The 23097-nt window shown below is 47.2% G+C and overlaps 1 protein-coding gene across 1 annotated transcript in view; it reads left to right on the top strand.

Moving 5' to 3' along the window:
* The window catches only part of BAIAP2L1 (BAR/IMD domain containing adaptor protein 2 like 1), a 1517181-nt gene that overhangs the window by 588341 nt on the left and 905743 nt on the right, over positions 1-23097 (top strand). Inside the window, exon 7 of the mRNA XM_069645654.1 lies at positions 14125-14277. Within this exon, the coding sequence (XP_069501755.1) occupies positions 14125-14277 (153 nt within the window). The remainder of the gene's footprint in view (positions 1-14124; positions 14278-23097) is intronic.

The following is a 23097-nucleotide window of genomic DNA, read 5'->3' as shown; positions in this document are numbered from 1 at the left end:
GGCTGGGTTCCTTTGAATAGCTGACTCAGGGAGCTAAGGCCTCCAGCGATCCAGTTTCTAAAGTTCGAGGGGGAGGACCTGGGTGAGAAGGCCGGGTTGTGGAACACTGGGGCTGACGGGCTTAGGTCTCTCGGGATGCCTCTGGATTTGCGTGCCCAATCCCATGCCTTTAACGTCTGCTTAGTCGATGATAGGATGGACGGCCACGTCCGCCGCAGTGAGACAGGAAGGTGTAAGAGAAAGCGCAGGGGGAGAGGTAATCTGGATTGTTCTATGTCCATCCATTTGGGGCGCCCTGAAGCAATAGTCCAGGCCAGAGTGTGAGCTATCTGTGCTGCCATCTGGTACCGTTGGAGGTCAGGGACCCCGAGGCCTCCCTGGATCGGGGCACATAGCATGGTATTCCGCGGGATGCGGGCTTTCTTCCCCTTCCATATGAATCGGAAAATCTTCCTCTGAAGTCGCTATAGTGGGGGGCGAGGGGCTATAATAGGGAGGGCCGAGCAGGCGTAAAGAAATCGTAGTATTCATTTTACAGGCCGTAATGCAACCTATTAGCGAGATTTCCTGCTTGAGCCAACTGTCCAGGTCTTTTTCTAAGGCTTTAAGTAGAATCGGGAAGTTTGTCCGGTAAGTGTCTGCAGGAGAAGCGGGGATCTGTACCCCGAGGTAGGGGATAGACTTTTCGCTTAGTGGGATCGCGCACTGAGATCTGAAGGACTCCTCATCTCTCTGGTCTAAGCCTATCCCCAAGGCTGAAGATTTCCAAAATTGATGGCAAATCCTGAGACCTTTACGAATCTATGGATATCCGCCAGGGAGGCCCTCAGGGACTGTGAAGTGTCTGTTATGGCCAGCATCACGTCATCAGCGTAGAGCGTGATCTTGTGCTGGGTGGGGCCCACTTGGAGGCCTTTGATTTTGGCACTGAGGCGAATCCGCTGGGCTAGGGGTTCCATAACCATGGCAAAGAGAAGGGGGGAGAGGGGATACCCCTGTCTAGTGCCGTATGTTAGGGAGATCGGGCTGGTCAGTAGGCCGTTCACTCGGAGGAGAGTCGTCGGGGCTTGATAATTCACCAAGACAAGCTTCGAAAAGGATGGCCCAACGTGGAACGATTCCAAGGTAAGACGAAGGAACGACCAATCTACCTTGTCGGAGGCCTTGGTCGCGTCCAGGGCTAGCAGGGCAAGTTTCCGAGAGTCTCGCTTAGCAATCTCGACCAGGTTAAGGACCCTGCGAGTGTTGTCCGTGGTGGCTCTGTGTAGGATAAATCCTGTTAGGTCTGGATCGGGAAGAACCTTCGCTAGGTGGTTTGCCAGGACCTTTGAATAAATGTTTGCATCTAGATTTAACAAGGAGATGGGTCGATATGCTGCAATGTCTCTGGGATCCTTTCCTGGTTTCAGCGCTAGGACAGTGATCGACTCTTTCATCGACTGTATCAATCCTGAGGTGGCGAAGGAGTTGAAAAGAGTCGTCATGGGAGCCAGCAGCTGTGGTCGGAAGAGTTTGAAGAATCATGGCGAGAATCCATCTGGTCCCGGGGCTCTTGGTTTTAAGCTTTTGATGGCCTCGTCAATCTCTTCGCCGGTGATCGGGGCCTCCAGCTCTTCTCTTCTTGGAGTTGCGATCTGGGTAAGGCGGCCCCCTGCAGGTAGGAATGCTGCTCTTCGTTAGATCTCGGGGTAGCCCACATTGTATCGGTCAAGTGAGCCTCTGCGATTCTTAATTTATCCCGATCAGCAAATTGGACTGCACCCTGGGGGTCTCGGAGGCCTATAATGGTGTTCCTCCTCTTGACTCTTGGCAATTTTTCCACTAGGAATTTATTCGCCTTATTACCTCTGGCATAGTAGCTTTGTTTTTTTTTGGCTAGAAGCTGGGCTGTGTCCTCCGCGTAGTGAGCCTCCAATTTCTTTCGAGCTGTCTGTAATGCTCGGTATGTTCTCGGGGACCAGTTTCTGGCCTTACAAGCAGTCTCCGCCTCCAGTACTTTGTCCTCTAGAATGCAGCGGGTCTGTTTTTGTTTGTGATAGGCCGCTCCTCGGGATATTAAGACCCCTCTCACCACAGCCTTCATTGCGTCCCACGTGTTCGCCGGGGAGGTGTCCTCATTTTTGTTCTCTTCAAAGTACTGTTTTATTGCTTTAGCCAGCACGTCCCTCGTGGCCATGTCTTCTAGGATCGGGTCATAGAGAGACCAGCTGCGCCACGGGGACGGGTCAGGATTGTGGGTTCTGAGCGTTAGCGTTACGGGCGCGTGGTCCGAGAGGATTCTAGGTCCTATGAGGACCTCCTCTGTGAATTCCAGGATCTGCAGGGATGCCAACAGGAGGTCAATGCGAGAGTATGTTCTATGCACATAAGAATAGCATGATAGTCTCGCTCCTTCGGATGGAGGACTCTCCAGGCGTCTACCACGTCTAGGGTTCAGAAGAGTTTAAGTAGCGCTGTCGCCAAGCCAAAGTCTCTGCGGGCTGGAGGATGCGATCTGTCCGCTAAAGGGTCAGGGACTCCGTTAAAATCTCCTCCGATGATCGTTTGGCCCTCAGCAAATGGAAGGAGGGTGCTTTCTAGGGCTGAGTAGAATATCTCCTGCTCTTCATTAGGAGCGTATACTGAAATCAATGTGTACAGTTGGCCGAGCATTCGGCACTTCACGGCCACAAAGCGGCCCTCGGGGCATAGCATGGAGTCCAGGATTTGCGGCTTAAGGCCTTTGGCGATCAAGATTGTAGTGCCACCTCTCTTCGTTCCGTTGGATGCCAGAAATTGCAGTGGGAATTGACGATCCCGGAGCCTCGTGAAGTCGGCTGGTATCAGATGGGTCTCCTGGAGGAAGACAATGGAGGCCTCGTCATTCTGGATGCGTCTCAGGATCGCTTTCCGCTTCTGCGGGGCGTTGAGGCCCCTGACATTCAGTGTCAAGAACTTCAGTTTCTGGTGTGGAGGGGGCGTTCCCTGAGCGTCCTCTGGAATGGGGCTCTGCTCATTGCAAGGGGGATGGGGGTATTCAGTCTTCATCTCGTGGCTCAAGTTTAGCATGGTTTTCCTGTGACTGGGTTTTCTGAATTAAGTGGGTGGGGGGCCAGCATTTCCCATGCGGGCCTTCCCCTGGCCAACAGGGCCAAAACTGTCCTGCCAGCCAACGGGGCTGGGATCACACCGAATAATTGGGTTCGTCTCCAAGGGTGGATCGGTGACATACTCCTTGGAGTAAGGCATGGGCCGCTCGGGGCCCGCGGCATCTCTGACGTTTTCTTGGGTTTATCGAATCGGAAATTTCATGATCGGTGTGGGTGGTGGGGTTACTTTACTTTCCGGCGTCTGAGCTTTGGACCAGGGTTGCTGTTGCTGTTTCTGGGGTGATTGCTCCGTCTCCCCCGAGGGATGTAGGGAACTATGGGCCGTTGAGGACTCCGGAGAGTTACCGTGTAAAATGGACTACGCGTCCTCCAGACGACTTACCTTACGCTGAACGCCTTGGAATTGAATCGTGGACGGAAACAGCCATCGATAACGTATTTGCTGGGACTGCAGGAACCCAGTTAAGGGCAGCGTATTTGCTGGGACTGCAGGAACCCAGTTAAGGGCTTCAGGGCTCTTCTTTTCTGTAGGGTCATCAGCAAGAGGTCTTGGAAAATCTGAAGTTGAGTGCTCATGAACGAGCGCTCATCCGTAGTATGGCTTATTGCCGAGATGGCCTCTTTGGTGGAGTAGAAATGGACTCTGGTGATTACATCTGCAGGACCGTCGGAGTCCACCCCGCGTCTTGGGCGCAATCTATGAGAGCGGTCTAGAATGAGCTGGGTTTTGTCCATGTGTGGGAGGAGGGCTTGGAAGAAGTTGCCTATGTATTCTGGTAATTCTTTGTCTGGGACCGATGACGGGAGCCCTCGGATGTGCAGGTTATTTCTTCAGACCCTGTTTTCCAGATCCTCCTGTTTAAACTCGAGTACCTCATTCCTGTTCTCTAGCATCTGGAGGTCGCGTCTCAGCTCTATTAAAGTGGCGTTGTGGCTCTGGGTTAGGTCCTCCACTTCTCCCAGTCTCTGCTCCGCTTCTGTGAGTCGGTGGTCCGTTTGCTCCATCCGCTTAGACGGTTCAGTCATGCAAGACCAGAACTCAGCTTTGATGTACTGCATGAAGGCCTGGATGTCATCTCTAGTGGCTAGCTTTCCCTGTTCTTCGGGGGGATTCTGTGGGGTTAGCTTCGGGGAAGGGGCTGACCTCTTCGTCTTGTCTGCGGCCAAAAGCATGGCGGAGATATCCGAGGATTTGGTTGCTTTAGGAGGTTTCGACATCCCACGTGGATTATGGGTCTGGACCTCCCAGGGCGGCGGTCTTGGGGGTGTGTCTGGTCAGCTATTCCGCATGGGGATACCCAAAGTGGAAGAGGCTCCGAGGCCGTCAGTCGGCAGTAGACTGGGGTCCCAAGGGCGAACCCGAGGCGCCGATTACTGGCGGGAGAGACTGTCGTGGGGGCAGAGGTCCAGGACACTCGAGGGGTAGCAGGGACTAATGGGCAGGGGCGCCCCAGGAAGCCACCGGGTGGAGGGGATGCTGCGAGGATAGCGATCTCAGGAGCCTCCGATGTTAGGATCCCCGCGGCGTTGGAGTCGCCAGTTCAGTGCCTCGGGACGGCGGGATCAGGCAGGGAGCTCGGAGCCTCTTGTCGGATCCAGGAGGGGGGGGCTCAGAGGGGGGGCCGTCGCTGGTGCAGGGCGTCAGGCTGTGCACAAGTCAAGGGTCGGTGGGCCGGGGCACCCCTGGAAGATGTGAAGGGAGACCCGACAATGCACAGCCCGGAGGTGAAGCGGTCGTCCGCACCCCCCAGAGCCCCGCCACTGTGCTCTCACCTTCTTCAGGGCCGGGGACCCCAGCCGCCGTTCTCAGAAATCTCAAGGGCTTGGTGGGCTGTGGCAGGCTGCGGCAGCCTCCTCGCCCGTCTCCAGAGTAGCACCGCCTCCGTGCCCGGGAGCTCCCGCTCGACCAGAGCCACGGGCACAGCGATCGTTCCTCCCTCGCCATGGACACCTCTGAGGATTGGCATGGGGGGGGTGCACTAAGGTGGGACGAAGGCCGCACCCCGCCCGCTGCACTCGCTCTTCCAGAAGTCGGTTGACCGGACTCCCGTGCAGCGTCGTCGTAGCCGCCGCCTCTGGTTGCTTCAGGGTTCCACTTCGGCGTCCCAGACAGGACAGGGATGGCTTCCTGCTCGCTCCTCATCACGGCGCGGGGCTCGTCACGTCCATCATCTTGGATGTGCCGGTCGTGTCTCGGCGCGAAAGCGGGGCACCGCCGATTCAGGGGCTAGCATGGGGAAACGGGGCCCCACCGGCTCACATCAGGTGCTCTGAGACCTCAGGAAGCCATTGATCCGCGCGACAGCGCGATCCAGTCCGAAACCATCGAACGGTAGCTGGTGGCCACGGGCTCCGGGCAGAGGCCATCAAGGAAGCAGCCGCATTGCTTGCGCTCCAGGCCACGCCCCCAGGAGTTTCCACTTCTGTATGCGTTTCCTCCAATCCCTGTGATCCCTCAAGTAATCAGGAGGTTGAGGAAGTTCGGGAAAACCATGATTCTAATTGCCCCGGATTGGGCCAGGAGAACGTGATACCCGAACCTTCTGGACATGTCCATCTGCCCTCCAATACGTCTTCCAAGAAGAGAGGATCTTCTCTCGCGTCAGGAAGGTCATGTTCTCCATCCGGAGGTCAACACACTCAACCTTCACGCATGGCTTCTGAAAGGCCGAGATACAAGGATTGGGATCTTCCGGATGATGTGATGGAGATTTTGCTTTCGGCCAGAAGGCCATCAACCAAATCTCTGTATCAGTGTCGTTGGAACAAGTTCAGTAACTGGTGCAGGGAAAAGAATGTGGACCCATTTCACTGTAATATCCCCACAATTTTATCTTTTCTGTTACATTTAGCCAATCTGGGGCTCCAGGTTGGGACGATAAAGGGATACTTAGCAGCGCTATCCATCTTTAAGAGCTCCCCTGAAGAAGAATCTTACTTTAAAATACCCTTGATAATTCAATTCCTAAAAGGTTTAAATGTTTTTCCCCCCAATACCTTTCCAGGTTCCAGTGTGGGATCTAAACTTGGTTCTAAAATTTCTCACATGTGTTCCATTTGAGCCTTTACATTCTTGTCTACTAAGGCTCCTTACTTTGAAAACAATACTCCTTGTAGCATTGACATCAGCCCGCATGGTTAGTGAGTTGCAGGCGCTTTCAAGCGGTCCTCCTCACACCATCTTTTATAAGGACAAAGTAGTTCTCACGGTTAAACCTTCTTTTTTGCCAAAAATTGTATCGGATTTTCATCTGTCACAGAAAATAACTTTACTTATGTTTTACCCTCCTCCTCATGCAAGCAAGGAAGAGGAGCGACTTCATAGACTAGATGCCAGGAGAGCTTTTAGTTTTTACATCTCAAGATTGGCAAATATTTGTCAGTGTGATCAACTTTTCGTGGGATACACTGGACATAAACTGGGCCTTCTGGTAACTAAACAAACATTATCCAGATGGATAATTCTAGCCATAACAGAATGTTACAGATTCGCTGGAAAAGAACCACCTGATGGACTGAGAGCTCTTTCGACCAGGGGCATGGCAACTTCAACAGCACTAAAAAGGGGTGTCCCTGTACAAGATATTTGTGCAGCAGCCATATGGTCATCCATGCACACCTTTATAAAATATTATGCATTGGACTCGACTTCTTCTCAAGGAGGTCTGTTTGCTAAATCTGTACTCCATTCTATACACGATTAAAAAAGATACTGTACTCCCACCTCCAATACAAAACTGCTTTGGGAGTCTATCTAAGATGAGGAATACGTGGGAGGACACAATCCATTCGAAGAACAAGTTCCTTACCAACTGTAAAGTTCTTTCGATTGGATGTTCATCCCACGTATTCCTCATCGACCCTCCCATCCTAACCCCACAGTACAGTTACGTGAATTACACTCTAAACTCTTGAAGGCTTGGGTCAAAAGAGGCATGCCATTAACTAATCAAAATCCATCGACTATAATATACAAAAAAACAGAACTGAAGCCAACGGGTGCGCTCGAGGCTCTTATACAAGGGATGACGTTGGTGCTCGACGGATGCCGCCGAGGGACATCGATGCCGTGGCCTTGAGTGGAGCGTCCTCTGCTGGAGAGAGGAAACATTTTCCGAGGCGAAACCTAAAGGTAAGGATATATCTAAGATGAGGAATACGTGGGAGGAACATCTAATCGAAAGAACGTTACAGTTGGTAAGTAATTTGTTCTTCTCGCAGGAATAGTATCTGGGCGCTTGTCTGACATATGCCATAAATTTCCCCATCTTTTCAGGTGCACCCAGACCCCTTACATTCCAGCTAAGCAGTTTTATCCCTTTCATTCCCTTATCAACCATAATCTCTCACACATTCCTGTATCATCGTCACAGTCCCTTGCAATCTTCCAGCATGGCAGTAATATGTTGCGACTGATCTGTAAGTTTTTCTAGCTTTTTCAACCCAACTTCCCTGGACACCCTCCACTCACATAGTACCCCGAACCTCGACTATGCATTGCCCACTTAACCCCCCACTCCCCTTCCCAACCCCTTCCCAACTAAACTATGCAATTGCATTGGGGGCGACCGCTGCTTTGACGGCTAGGGTCCGAAACGTGATGTCTAAGCAATGCCTGTCCGAGTTCATTCTAAACCCCTAACCAACGTTGCATCGCACATTATGAATTTGGGGATTTGCTGCGACAGAAGAGCATCGTGATAACCCCAAGCAATCATTGGGTGTTATTTACATTTCAAAATTGTGGATGTGCAAGAAATCCTCTGTGTGTGTTTTCATGTAAAGTCTCTAAATTTCACCTATGTGTTGTAGTATCTGTAAGTTCATTAGAAATACAAGCCAGTCAATTGGTGCAAGTAATTTTAAATTGTGACATTGTATTGTGCCACAGCGTTGGTGGCTGATGTTTTGGGTTATTCATGGTTCTTTCTCAAACCTTAAATATATATCCTTGCTATACACTGGGCTGGTTCCTATCTCATTGGTGGTATAGAGGGTATTTGCTGTGGTGGTGCAAGATAGGTTGGAGGCCTCACTAGAGTTGAATCTGTAGAAGTGCTTTGGGTGCACGCCACCTTGCTTTGGGGGTGGGGGGATGGGAAGGGACTTCCTGAGTTGAGTGACTGCCTAATAAATCGTGACAGGGCAAAGAAGCAGAGGCTGAGAGAGATTTCCTCCTCACCCTCGTGCACCACAGGGAGCTCTTCTCTGACTCCTCTGTGCAAACTGGCCTCTTCCACTTGCAATTAAGGAATAGAAACAGGCCGACCCCTCCAACTGTGGGAAGTCCCTTGTGATTGGCGAGGTTGGCGTATCGCTGTTCCAGGCCGCCTAGCTGCTACCTTTGATGCCTGTAATTTTGGTCGTCGGGTGGAAAACCTGACCTTCTCAACCATGCGAATCTCCTGGTGACAGTACTCAGCGCTATGCTTTGCTTCCAGAATCCGCAGAGCCTAGTCCAGACTGGAGAGACTGGCACATGGCATCTTTGCCATCTTGTGCCAGGTTTATAAAACCGTCTCTCTCCTCCCCTTCCGGGATATCCTCCACTGCCAAAGATATTACATCCCACAAGGTGTGTGTGTACTTGAATAGATCTGGTTTTAACCAGTTCTCCAACACCCTGGTTCTCAATGCCATGTGGAAGGGTAACGCAGGCTTCCTTGGGGAGTCTTTATCCAGGATGTCTGTAAGATCATCCTTCTCTTGGATTGCTGCTGGCTTTCCCCTACCTAGATATTCAGTGACTTAAGCCCATCCCTGATCTATATGAAGGGTCTGCATGACTAGCAGTCTGAAGTGTCAAAATCTGTCTCTGGCGAGGTGTCTAAAGCCACTAGCATCCTTCCGAGTGTCCACAAGATATTACATCCTGGACTCCTCTGAACTGAACTCATCAGGCCCATTAGGAGCGCCAAACTCCAGGCCAAAAGGCACATCCTCTTCCTCAAAGATAGACCCCATGGTTTTAAAGAAGCCAGCATTAGGTAAAGGCTTATTATAAGTCTTCGATAAATCGATCAAGGGTTTTGAAATTGAGGGTGTTGATGGCATCGAGGGTGTCGACAGCTTCATCGGCTTCAAAGGGAACACTGGCTTAGATGGACCAGGTACCCGCTCCTTTACAGAAGTCGAGGAGGAAGACTTTGGCTTCAATTTGTGCAGAGACGAAGACCCTTTCGACGGATGTCCAGGAGACTTACTGCCCGGGCTCTTCAGCGTGCGAGTAGTGGTCTCTGAAGACACCCTGCCGGTCTTACCAGATGTGGTGTGGTTTGGAGGGACAATTTAGAGGCGCCTTGTAAAACACGTCCAGCATCTGGAGAGCACATTTCTCCCAGTCATCTGATGATGCTGACTTTCCAGCATAATACAAAGCTTACCAGTCTGTCAGGCAAGGAGTCTGACAAAGAGGACCGTGAACAATGGCATTATTTTGTTTCTTCGTTTTTTGTGTGCGATGAGGACGAATGACGAGATATGGATCTCGAGCGCTTTGAATATTTAGAGTGCTTTTTCACATGGGAATCCTTCCTGGACTCGTCTAACCTCCTTTTGAAAGAGGTAGTTGAGGAGATTTAGAAAGAGGCCGACCTGTGTTTCCCCTTCCTTTCTCTCAAGGCCTACAAAGTCGTTGATCCTATGGTCCACACCTAAGTGCCATAGACAGATCTGATGTGGGTCCGTAATCGACCTTTTAGCGCCGCAATCGGAGCACCATTTGAAACCGGTCTTCGGTGCCGTCATTATCAAAAAACTTAAAAACACTGAAATACGTAGTGAGAAAATTGGTGAGGCAATGAACAGTCGCAAGCATACTGGGCAGGCGGAATAATGGAACTGAGGCAACAGACACCGTGCAAGCTTCTTATACCAATGTCGACATCACGGCTGCGGACAGGACGCAGGCCATCAAAACGATGATGGCGAGGAACATGCCTGGCACTTCAGGTAGAAAGCAGCCTAAGTAGTAAATACTTGCACTTCTGTTTTTGAAGTGAGCTTCACTACATCCTTGTGACTGTAAGAATCTGGATGTCCATTTTGTTTGGCTGTGTTCTGCTAAATAAACATGTAACTAGTAATGATTGCAGTTGTTTCTGCGTTTTTATTCTGACCTTCCCAACGTACTGTAGCAAGTGATAAACTTTGCAATTGGGTTGCGCATCTGAATTCTTTAGCACACCTGTATTCGTGACTCCTGCATCACGCAAATACACCTGTGCAATGCGTTTAGCCTCAAATAGAATAGATGGGACAAATGATCCAGTAAATGAGCTGTGCAGGCCAAATATGTGGAACGTTGAATAATGCCATAGGAAAAACATTGCACACCTTTGACTCTGAGATCACTTCTACATTTTTTAGTCCACATTTAAGAATGCTATAGGGTGTTGCGACTCCAGTAGTTCCAGATTTTTTACTTCTTTTAAAACGAATATGATCAGGGCACATTCCCCAGATTTGAGATTTACAGTCTTCCATTGGTGGCAAACTCTGTTGTGACGCCAAACATCCAGAATGCAGCATGTCACTTAGCTAGTGGCCCAGCAACCGACTACCTTTGTGGCACCATAACTTGTCAGTGCCTTTTTACCCACATGTGCTAGGCATGGTGTCACTGGCTCACAGTGGGTGGCACTCATTCCCATCTCTGCATGACGTGGTCCCACATTTACATATTAAAAGTGGGTTGTGCATTTTCTTGTGTCCCTGTGGTTTCGTCTCAAGCCTCTTACGCTCTACAGATTCCACTGCCTCTGGGTCGTGCATTCACTTAAAAGCCTGTGTCTTATTGTTTCTTCATGCATAGTGTCTCCATCCCCTTTCCAGGTGCTAGTCCCCCACAGATGACCATGGTAAGGGAATGTGACTTCCCGTACTGGTGCCAGTTTTCCTGCAAAAATCAATGCCCATACTTTTTCCTCTGGCTCAATTTTTTGCTATGAATACCTTATATGCTGATCATGCCAATCTTATAAATTGCTCAAGAACCATTGGCCATATTGTACATAAGTATCACTTGCTTACCAGTTGCAAAATGGAATTAGTGAAATGTTACTTCTAAAAGTCCCTACACTTTCACGCGCACACTAGTCGGCATACATGCCCACACCACCCCACATGCGCACACACTTGTGTTTTTTTGTGTGTAAAATGATAAAGCTTTGCTGCAGAATCATTGACTCAAAAACAGTGTAGTGACAAGGTGCCCGCATGCATAAGCTGTACCGCAATACAGGTGGTGAATAAGCTTGGGCAAGAGGCCACTATATATTGTACATATAATATCAATAATAACTGTGCAGAAGTATGAATCACACATAGAGCAGCTATTTTACAAGTGATTACATGCCAAAACTGTTAATGAGGCGCACTCTCTCTAGACATATTTACTCATCGTGCTGGGATCTTCGGGTATAGTTGGATGCAAACATGTACCCTGGCAATGCTCTTCTTCCCTCACCCCTCAAAGTGTAACCAAACTCTTAGTGGATTAACATACATATAAAAATTCCAGGAGGGAAGCTCCAGCACAACATAGTCACCTTGGGACCAGGACAATGCCATTTGTCGTGAGTTCAGTGCCTTGGTCATATCACATAGTTCTTCATACCCACTCTCCAAACTCCTCAGCTCAATACATTCATTTCCACTTTATGGGCAGTATTGACGTTGATAAGTAAAATTGGTTATAAAGTACTCTGAAACTGGTTTCCTATGATAGCAGTGCCGTTTAAAACTAAATAATTAATTGTTACTCTGCCTTTTCACTCCTTTTGATGCTGCCACTTTCTCCTCAGTAACTGGTTTGTTTATTCTATGTTCCACTACCCTACTTTTGTAAAGCACCTGGAAACAGTTTTGTGACTCTTATTCATTCTTTTGTACTGTATTTGATTGAAGTAGAATTTAACTTCTAACAAAAAAGAAATGCAACGTTATTGGTCAGAGATGGGCAGTTTTCGGTGCCCTGGTAACTGCATTAGCATGCAGAAGTATTATTTATAATGTTATTGTTCTAGCCTTTTCTATATAGCCTACACTTCTAAACTGGCTTGATCTGTGATTAGCAGAAATAATACAAATACATAATATTGATCAATTGCAGGCTAATGTTAGCATTTCTTGACACTTTAACCTCCAATTCCCCTACTTTTATAATCTTCATTTTTTTCAACATGCGCTTTCTTTTTAAACATGCAAAGATAATTTTATGATACATTTGTTCAAAGTTGCAATGAGGTAATTGTTCATATGTTAAATATATTTTCATGTGTTCATATTTAGGAAAGCAAAGATTGAGAGAAGATGTATTGTCCAGAAGACAAATGGCTGAAAAAAGAAATTGCAATGGATGGGGTCAGGTAGGAAGGGAGAGAGGGATTAAGACCACGGTGGGCAGGGAGAGTGATAGTCTTGTGAAGAAGGAACTGGTGAAGAGATAGTGGAGATAAAGGAGTCTGGTATGGTGGTAGAAGGCTAAAGAATGGACTGGACTCCATGCAGATTAAGTTAGAACAGCAGCGAATGAGATGAATATAAAGGAGACTGAAAGATGGGCAGTGACAAATAGGTAGTGAAGTGGGCGAGAAGCAGCGAGATTACATTAGAAAGAGAGAATTTGAAGTGGATTGTCTAAAATGGGGTAAAACACAAAAGGCATGCTAATGGAGGAAGGGTGCAGTGACTGGGTGACCCACCCAAATAACCACGCTGACTCGGATTGCAGGTCCAAGGGGTGTTTATTGAAATAAAGGTCAATAGAAGGGCTTCTGGTCTGAAGTTTCTTCAGGACCTACCAAGTCTTAAGGGGAACTAGCACTAGGGCGCCATCCATCCCTCGCTATCTCCACTACCCCAGTCTTTTCCCTGCCTCCCTAACATGGATGTTAGTGCTACAGTCAACGATAAGACTTAACTGTTTGATATTCTGACTAAGGTGAGGTGATTGCCCTAATTCGCTGACTAAGTGAATCCAAAGGGGACTTCTAGTTTTGCCCTGACATAGCCTGCTTAGTGTTCTAGGGAAGTCGCTACGGATGGTACCTTTTTTTCACCCGGTGTCAATCTCATGTTTCACACACAGTCTTACCTGATCCTTCGCCACACTAAGTTTAAGATGTTTTGCTCCAGCTTGAGTACTGTCCCTCCGATCTCTCACTCTGCCTTTCCTCCACCACCCTTTGATCATACTGCTCTTCTTACTCCTGCTTTTAGTATCCATCTGATCTCAATCTACCCCTCTACTGTTAGGTCTACTGTTATCTTCTCTTCCTTGTCTCTTGCTATGCTTCTGTTATAGCCCTTCTCTGCTCCTACCACTACTCCTATTCTCCCACTCCCTGTCCCTTTTACTGCTCTTCCTTCACCTCTCTACTACCACTACCATCTCTCACTACCACTGATCCCTCTACTGTCATTACCACTTAACTACCACTTGCTACTTCCCCTACCAGTCTACTACTCCCACAACTGCCAATGCCTCTGCTACCACTGCCGCCCTGCTACTCCTACTCTATCCATACTCTTTACACTCACCACTCTCACACAGAAATACTCCACAGACCCCCTTTCACCAATAGCCTCTGCACTCCTGTCGCTGTCACCTCCTCTGGTCTCTCAGACTTCTCTCTGCTGTAGCTGCCGTCGGACAAGTTTAGAAGCAGCTTGGAGGGAACCTGTCTGCATGATGGCACCTTGTAGGGTTGTTGCAGCCGAAGCTCCTTCCCTACCCTTACAGGGCCTGCACGCTGGCCCCGTCGCAGTGCATTTGGCATTAGAATCAGTTGCTTCCAGGAGATACAACTAATGAAGTAGCTGTCTCTATGCTTAACTAATTATGTGTGTGTTGCATAGGAAATATGTGAATGGGCATACCGAATGGCTCTATATTCATTACTGATTGATTTCATAATCTAAAGTGCTAAAACAATGGCTCTATGTTAATATCCAAAACACTATTGGAGTCTTACTTAAATATATTGAAAATATAATGACTAATGTAGGACTACTCTTATTTTTATTTTCTCAGTTTCTGGAATCTATAAATTCACGGCAAAGTGATATTCAAAAGTTTATTGCTGAAGGTTGCAAAGAAGCATTGCTGGAAGAGAAAAGGAGATTTTGTTTCCTGGTGGACAAGCACTGCAATTTTTCTATTCACCTAAACCAGTATCATGTGCAGGTCAGTGTGAGACACTGTAAAGTATCTGTTCTGTACAAATTGAAATGTATGTTTGAAAGTTTAAATTGCCCATATCTGCATATCTTTGTTGAACCCCTATTTATATAAATAGGCCTCTAGTTTGAATCTGATACATATTGACAGACCAGTGATTGCAACATTGCATACTGGATTTATCTTACTATTTCATTTTGCTTATTTCATTTTTTACTCCTGCATCTCGTCCCCTTTCCCTCATACTTATGGGTATCCGTCTTTGAGATGGTACCAGAAAACTTGCACAGCACAAAAAGTAGAATTTCCCTCTAAGAATTGCGTGGAAAGTGCAGCAGCGTGGGCTTTTCGAGCCTTGCTGACTCGCCTACCGGCAACACCAGTGCGTAGACGGGACGCTCTGGCCAGTCCGCAAACTTTTTGTCATGCACTTCTTTTGAATTCATGTTTTTTTCACTTCACCTCCCGGCAAGATCAGTCTGTTTTTTATGACTGCGTTATGGATTTCACACCCTGCAGATCCTATGGCAGTCCTTATGCGGCAGCTGACTGCCTCAAGTGTCTAGAGTGCTGAGATCCCGACCAGAGGTGGATGGGCTGCACTTTCTGTTGCACGTTCATCGCCCCTGTCTCTAGAAGGCACGCCGCTGCATGCTCACATCAGAAAAAATATGACCCGCTAGGGAAAAAGGCCCAAGTCACTGCTTACAAGGTTAATAAGTATTTATTTCTACAAAATATAAACTAACTTTGCTGCCATCAAACGTTCTGCCAAATCAGGGTGGTGCAGCAAGCTAAAAGGCCACCTGGCGTCATCAATGTCGTCATCACATACAGTAAAAACCCACGAGGCTCGCTGGAGCGACCCTATACATGGACGGCCCACTCCATAGGAGATACTAGACCATTGCTCCCACCCTTCATGTCCGTCTCTGTCCATGTCAGTGCTGCTGGGCTTGTCATCCATGATAAAATTGGGCCTAACAAGCAATTACTTATTCCAAAAACAATGCTACTCTATCACTGTAATGGTGCACCGAGATGAGCCTAGGGGGAGGGCCAAGGTAGTACCAACTTGTATACTTCTCTCACTCCGAGAAGCGCCAGCAGCCTCCAAGGTCCTCCACCCTCGTTTTGAGCTCTTAATTTCATCCCTCCCGGGCACCTTGCAGCACAAATCACATGACCTAAATGTGAAGGCAAGATGGCCTTGCTTTCTGATCTTTCTGATCGATCTGGGTTCTTACAGCTTCATGGTTGGCAGTCTGTGCCTGGCTGGCGCTGTGGTATGTAGGAGTCTTGGGATCAAAGCATAGGAGGGCTGTAACTCTGATGTGTGGGGTGTTGGCACTGAGAGTTCATGCTATCTGTATTGTGGAATGGCAACTGCTAAGAGGTGCTCTGCCCCTTTCTCATGGACTTGCAAAGCACATTATTTCTGGGGCGCGAAGGCTTACAGCCTCTGAGACAATGGCAGCTTGTAACTCGCTTGTGCTGGGGGTTATGTCTGTGTGGGCAATGCAAATCTACTACTAACACCTTTAGTGCTTTTCACCGAGCTTGAACCTACGTACCAAAATGGCTGCCAGTAACTAAGATGGCATTTATACTTGTCGCTACTATATAGCTCCTAATGCATGCACTACATGAACATACATTCTCTTGTGTGTGCACACACTCCGCCCCCATTTTCCACGATGTGCGGTTTACAGTTTTTCTCACGCGAAATCACTTAGGGGGTGGGAAGACCCTCTCCCCTTCCCAACATTCCCCCCTTTCAATAATTCTACATTAACGAAGTCCCCTGTATTGTTGCCCCTGTTTATCCCCCAATAATCATTCTCCTCCAATATCTGTACCCTTTCTAACCATCCAGCTTCCAAATAGCTTCCAAATATGGTGTCAGTCCCTCTTTAGGAACCCATGCTCTACACATGCTGCGCAAACCTGCTCCAGACCGGGCATACTCTTCAGGTGTGCAAGTCATATCTATGCATCGCCCATATCTAGCTAGATCAAACCAATGTTCAGTATAGTTCTCAGGATCTGGTGGGGCTGTAGTAATGCTGCCATAGGGGTGTAAGTGCAGGGCTTATTTAGGTCATCTGTCTGGGTACCATGTTCTGTGGAACCACGAAGTGCGTCTGATACCCCAATTGAGACCAGCATCCTAGTGCTATTAGGTACTGCTTTGGCACAAAATCTGAGGCCCAGCTGGCAGGTTCAGAAGATGACCAACACGAAAACAATCACTCGTACCAACGTCTTCACTATTCCCATCCACGACTGGTCCAAGAAAAAATTCTGACAAACCAGCCCTCACGTTGTATTACAGCTTCTTTTTTCATGTGTACTCCTAAGGTGTCTACAGCTCCTATTTGCAAGTGCGAGGCATTCTCTACATCATTACGAATATGCAACAGACTCTCCAATCATTTTGCCCACGCCTCCTTCCATCGTTGTGAGAAGGTCAAGAACGTAGCGATTCTGCATCGTCATCAACTGCGATGCTCGTAACGCCACCTTTATGGCGTTGAACCCTTGTTCCGTATCATTTGTCAGCTGGATCAGTTCCCAGCTGACTATTTGCAGCCATTTAGCATTGGCTGCTGCTTGGACCCCAGGCAGTAATAGTGATAAAAAGAACATTTCCGTGCCACTGAATAGTTTGTACTCATCGGGTATCTCACTGAGAAGTTCAGATGAATCATGAGATAAATAATTTGATCTTTTCTTTCTCTGCAACTTTTCTTTTGCTTTCAGGGAGAATGCGGAACTCCGTGGCCTGCAATGGATTTTGGGTAGGCCCTTCATAGGGGGGATCTGCCATTGGTGGCGAGTCCGCCGGCTCTCCTTGGAGATGTTCCTCGGGTATAATGCGCAATGCACAGTAGCTAGCGAACAGTAGCCCCTCCATGATGGTGGAAAGCGCAACTGCGCCTGTTGACTGCACACCCAATAGTAGTCCATAACTGCTGCTGTACCTTTCTTGAGGTCTGGAATGAGCAATGTCTTGTTACAACATTCATTGCTCCCTACAGAAAGTCTCCTAATTTTAAAAGCATAGTCCATATGTTTCTTCTCTCTGCACCTTCACCTTGTTTTTCCATTGTCTCTATCCATGTCAGTTTTGCAATATGGTCAATGCAGAATGGTGCGCATGCTGTATTCACCTGAGCCAGAACATTATCTACCAACCCAATTAAGCCACCTGCCATACAACTCTTGCCACTTATTCACCACATATTTAATTCCTTGTAACACCAAATATGGTCTTGGCAACCACTGGATACTTTTATGGTCGCTATTGCATTGTCGTGGATCTGGATCAGATACTTTGAGCCTTACAGTGTGCGTCTAAAACGTGCCTCTTAACCACATAGCACTAGATTTATTAGGCATTGAGCCTCTAGAATGGGTTCTTCCTGCAGCGCTAAAACCTTGGGGGTCCGCTGATGCTTGTGGTATCAGCGAACAAACAGAACTCCCATTTGCCTTTTCACTCCCACAGCGCTCATGTCCATGTACCAGCTATTGGACAATTCTGGGTGATGCACATCTTCTGTAAGCATCTAAGCCGAGCCTGTGGTAGGCATCTTACTTCACCCTTTTTGTTTGCCTTTTCGTGCGCCTTTAGCTTTTTATATATCCATTAATAATTCTACAACTACCAGTAGCATTAACGCAGCTTGCATCTTGAATAGAATTGGGAAATAATAAAGTCCTGACAATGAAGTCTAAAAACCCCGAGCCCTTGGGTGCACTTGTAACAGGGACAGATCTGTATGCTGCTTTGGAGTTGTGTATTAGGGAAGATAGAGACATAGTTTCATTTGTGTTTGTTGGATACATTATGAACAGTGATGTTTCGATGGACATCCCACCCCTTTTTATGTGCGCCCGCCCCCGTATAAAATCAGCTCCTAAATATATATCCCTAATGCAAATATAGATGGTGCAAACAACCCTGTAATGTAAAGCAGGGCGCACAAATATGAATATGAAAATCTAGACACACTATTATTAAAAGAAAAAGGTTGAGAGAGAGGAATAAAGAAGGATAGAGAGAAAGACGTGCAGAATCTGGCAGGGCACAAGAGTGCCTTCTGTGTAAAAGTGCTGTGTAGTGCAGGTGTGCTGTGGCGGTACTGGCACAAAATGGCCAAAAAGCAGGTAGGGAAGTGTTAGAGTACACAACTGTCCAGGACTGCTGGGCATAGAGAGTCACAATGTTGTGCTCAAGTGTGATTTCCGGACATCCGATAGGTGGATCCAGTAGCGGAGCTCCTTAACCTTTACAGCAAGGGCATTAGAGAATATGACCCGAAATGGCCGGTTATACCTGGGGTCGGTCCACCTGCAGACGAAGATCAGGTTGCCTGGTAGTAACGGTTGAGTGGTTGGAGAATACGATGGTGCAGCAGCCGCGGCGCCTGATGTTTCATCTGATCAGGGTGGTGCAATCTGTCGAGAGACCAGTTTAATTGAATTGACTTGTTTATTCATATAGCGCACCTGACCCTCAGGTAACTAGGCGCTTTGCATAAGTTACATAACAAAGGTTACACTATAGTTGCAGTATAATACAGCATAATACAAATACTGATATAAAGTGCCAGAGGCAAATAGGTTGTGTACAACAAGTGAGTAGATACATAGTAAAGCAGACAGATTGCAATAAAATACATATTACATAGCACAAGATATGTAAATGGGTTATGTGCAACCAATAAGGATTATAGGTAGCTAAATTAAGAAAATATACAATGAAGTACAGTTGAGTAGTAGTGGGAGATTAACAGTCAGATGAGTCTCACAGAGGGATAGAGTCTCCCGATTGGTGAGCCAGATTTTGACATTTGTCCTAAATTGGGAGAATGATGGTTCGACTCTTAGAGCTATGGGTAGTGAGTTCCATAGATTGGATACTAGAACAGGAAAGCTACTGCCTCCTGATTTTTGTAAGTTAAATCTTGGGATTCTGAGACAATGTAGTTGAGCAGCTCTAGTAGGTCGGTCTGATTGGCTTTTGGTAAATTTACATGCCCGCTATTTAGGCGCTGAGTTGGACAGGCACTTGTGGTTGAGTGTGAGAATTTTGAAGGAGATTCTGTTCTTGACCGAGAGCCAGCAAGCATTGCGTCTATTTTCAGATATGTGATGGGACCTTGGAATATTGAAGGAGGATCTAAGCGCATTATTAGTTCTTGAGCAAAGTGCGTTGCAGTAATCCAATATAGATACAAAATGGGCATTCTAGCTAGGGTAGAGCAGCTTGCTGTTGCAAGGAAAGGTCTGCAAGCTTTTATGAGCTTGCAGGTATAAGCTGTAGCGGAGGCTGTTGCATTCACTTGTTTAGTCAAGGTTAAGGATGAGTTGAGCGAATATCCTAATGGCTTGACTTCCTTAGAGACTGGGATATTAATGCAGTCTATGTTAAAGGAGTTGTATCTAGTGCCAAGATTTTTTAGTTTGGCTTGGGAGCTGTGAGAAGTAGTTTGGTCTTCTCATCGTTGAGGCAGAGGCCGTGTGTGGCCATCCAGGCCTGAATGATGAGGTATATTTTATATCCAGGTCGTAATTCCCAGAGATGGGTATGAGGACTTGGGTGTCATCTGCATAGTTAGTGTAGGTGACACCCAAGAGGTAAAGATCATCGAACAAGGGTTTACAAAAAATATTGTACAGCATTGGTGAAACGCAGGATCCTTGTGGTACTTCACAGGTCACTGGTACTGGATCTGCTGAAGCTGTAGGTGAGAAGACTCTCATTGTTCTGTTGTCAAGGAAGGATTGTATCCAGGCTGTGGCTTTGTCAGAGAAGTGGGCTGATGAGGTCAAGTGGTTACACAGGACTTCATGGCTGACAAGGTCAAAGGCTGCTGTAAAATCTAACAGCAGAAGGAGTGATATATTTCCTTTATCCTTTTGGTCTTCTATTTGTTTTTAGATCTAATAGTGCAGTTTTGGTGCAGTGTCTAGGTCTGAACCCAGATTGCCGCAGGCCCATAAGATTATTAGTTTCTAGATGTGCTTGTTTTTGTAAATACGCAGCTCTATCTAGAATTTTCAGCAAAATAGCAGTGGTAATAGGTCTGTAGTTTGTAGGGATGTCAAGGTCCTGTTATTTATTTCTTTTGGCAATGGGCGGATCCAGGCATCTTTCAGGTTACTTGGGACTGTGCCGGTTTCAAATGAGACATTTATAAATGTAGTGATAGAGGGAGCAGGTTCTTTTGCTGCATCTTTAATGATGTTTGCTGGGAATATGTCACCCTGACATCGTAATGGTTTGAGGCTTATTATGTTTTAAACCTCTTAAATGGACAGAGGAGTACATTTAAATAGGCTGTCAGGTTTAGCAGGTGACGGTTTAGGCTTGAGTAGGGTGGGTTCAGAGATGATACTGAGTTTTTCCTTTTTGAGATTGTAGCATCGATATTTTATCTAGTAGTGCTGCTTGTATCTTAGTGCACCAGGCCTTGTCTTTGGAACAATTTCAGTAGGGGGTGTGGGCAACTCAAGTTCTCGAAGGATAGTAAGTAGCTCTCTGGTGCCAGATTTGGCATTAGTAATTCTGTTATTGTATGTGTCACTTTTTGGATTGGAGGATGGCTGACTTGTGGCAGCTGGCAACTTTTGCGAATAAGTCTTTATTGATGACTGAAGGATAGTTTTTCCAGGCTGTTTCTCCTATTCTTTTGTTATCCCGTAAAGTTTTAAGGCTTGGGGTAAACCATGAATTGAGGTGAGCTTGAGGCTTCGCTTTACCCAGTTTTATTGGAGCTATTTTGTCGATGGCTTGGCTAAGTGTTAGGTTGTATAGATCTACAAATGTAACCAACCTAATGTAATGGCCTGTGTTAGGGTGGTCAAGTAGCTGTGAAATTCTTCTAACACAGATGCTGCCATGTGTGCATCTGATCATCTTTTAACAGGAGACAGGGGCATATACATGCACAACCAGAGAGCACCTTATGTGGTGACAAATGGTGGTCTTTGCAGGGTTGTGTGCCCAAACTGAAAAGTGCTAGCGGCAAGCAGTGCACCCAGTTTTTCTTCAACGTGGTGGAAAGCTTGGACAATTGGTTCTTTAGAAGGCTGTTTATCCTCTCCACAACTCCATTGGCCTGGGGGTGCTAAAATGTGCACATCTAATGTTTAATGCCAAGCAATGCTGCAATTTCTTTGAACAATTCGTTAAAGTATGTGCCTTTATCTGACCTTAATACATTGCACACACCCCGTTGAGGAAAAACCTCACGCACTGAAAATTTAGCTGCGCATTTGGCATTGTGATGTGCACAAGGTCCCACCTCTACCCATCGGGAGAAGGGACAGATGACAACGATGAAATATAGGCAACCGTTGCACCTCTCACCCATATATGTGTAGCTGATATGCAACTCGCGGAACAGCCCAGTAGGGCGGCGCAGAGTGCCTCTTACTGTTCGGAGTGTCATTTCCGTGCTGTAACAATGACATGTGATGCAATGATTAACTAAGCTTGCCAAACGTTCCTGAAGGTTTGAGACAAACCAGTCTTCCTGGATGTCCTCTGCAATATGCTGCTTAGAAACATGTGATGGATGATTAAGCTGGTCAAACTCTATCAGTAACTCATGTGGCATAATTACTTATCCCATTCTCTCCTGTCTCCATAATAAATCAGTATGGGATTGTTTGCACCCTCTTGTTAACCACAGTTGCTTTTCTTCCTTGGGGGGGGCCCGTCCCTGTATCTCAATTATTTGTGCTGCTGGTAGTGTATTGTATGGGACAGGAGACTGCTTGATGTTGGGCGTTAGCACGGGGTATTCTGCTGGTTAAGGCACTGGAATATATGCAGCTATTTTGGCCGCTGCATCTGTGGCAGCGTTACCGAGGGAGACCATGTCCGTTTTATTAGTGTGGCCGGTGCATTTTATGTCCCCCATATCTAGCAACGTGCCATGCTGAACTGGGGCGGCGTCAGCCCTTCTGACCACCCTTCTTTGCCAACGTGAGAGACCGGTGTGCACTATTGTAGTAACATATGCCGAATCGGACTAGATGGTCATATGGCACCCCTGTGACACTTGCAGCGCTTCTATAAGTGCTACAAGCTCTGCTGCCTGAGCTGAAAAGTGCACTGGTAATCTGGTTTGCACTAATGTTTCATACTCGCTGTCCACTAGGCGCACCACAGCTGCCCCAATGTGTCTCAGACCAGTATCCTAGTCAATCGTCACTGAACCGTCAACAAAAAGGACCTCCCTCCTCTAGTGGGCTGTCTCTGGCTCTGGGGATGTCGTTGTCCCCCCCCCCCTTCATAAGATAGTCATGTCAAGCCATGTCCTTGTCTGTGGACATTTCAGTTAGAAATATGGCAGGGTTTACTGTCTTGCATCTTACAATGTGAATGTTTGCGCTGGATAGGTAAGGAGGTGGCATCTAAACCTTCATCTGGGGAACGGCCGTCTACGGACTACTGTCGACGAGCGGTAATGCTAACAAAAGTTTGTCTATGACCAAACCATCCACTAAGGAAAAACCATCCACGACCAATATTAAAAACATCCTTGTCAACGAGCAAATCCTCTTCATCCAAACCGTCAACGACGAAAGAATTGTCAACAAAGGCGAAGGAAAAACATCACTCATCCACAAAACTCTAGCCGACGAAGCCAACAACGCATCACTCGTTGACTAAGTCGCCAATACCTGTGTCTACGGAAAAAAAGCCGTCCACGAGCGTCCTGTCAACCGCAGATCTGCCGTCCAAGCAGGAAAGCACAATTAAGTCTAAGGACACAATCCCCTCCATTGCAGGAGGACAGGAAGAGC

Source organism: Ambystoma mexicanum, chromosome 2p (assembly GCF_040938575.1).
Source record: "Ambystoma mexicanum isolate Mex_15411 chromosome 2p, UKY_AmexF1_1, whole genome shotgun sequence".
Taxonomy (NCBI): Eukaryota; Metazoa; Chordata; class Amphibia; order Caudata; family Ambystomatidae; genus Ambystoma; species Ambystoma mexicanum.
Note: the sequence above shows the minus strand (reverse complement) of the source record. Positions and strands in the feature narration are given on the sequence as shown.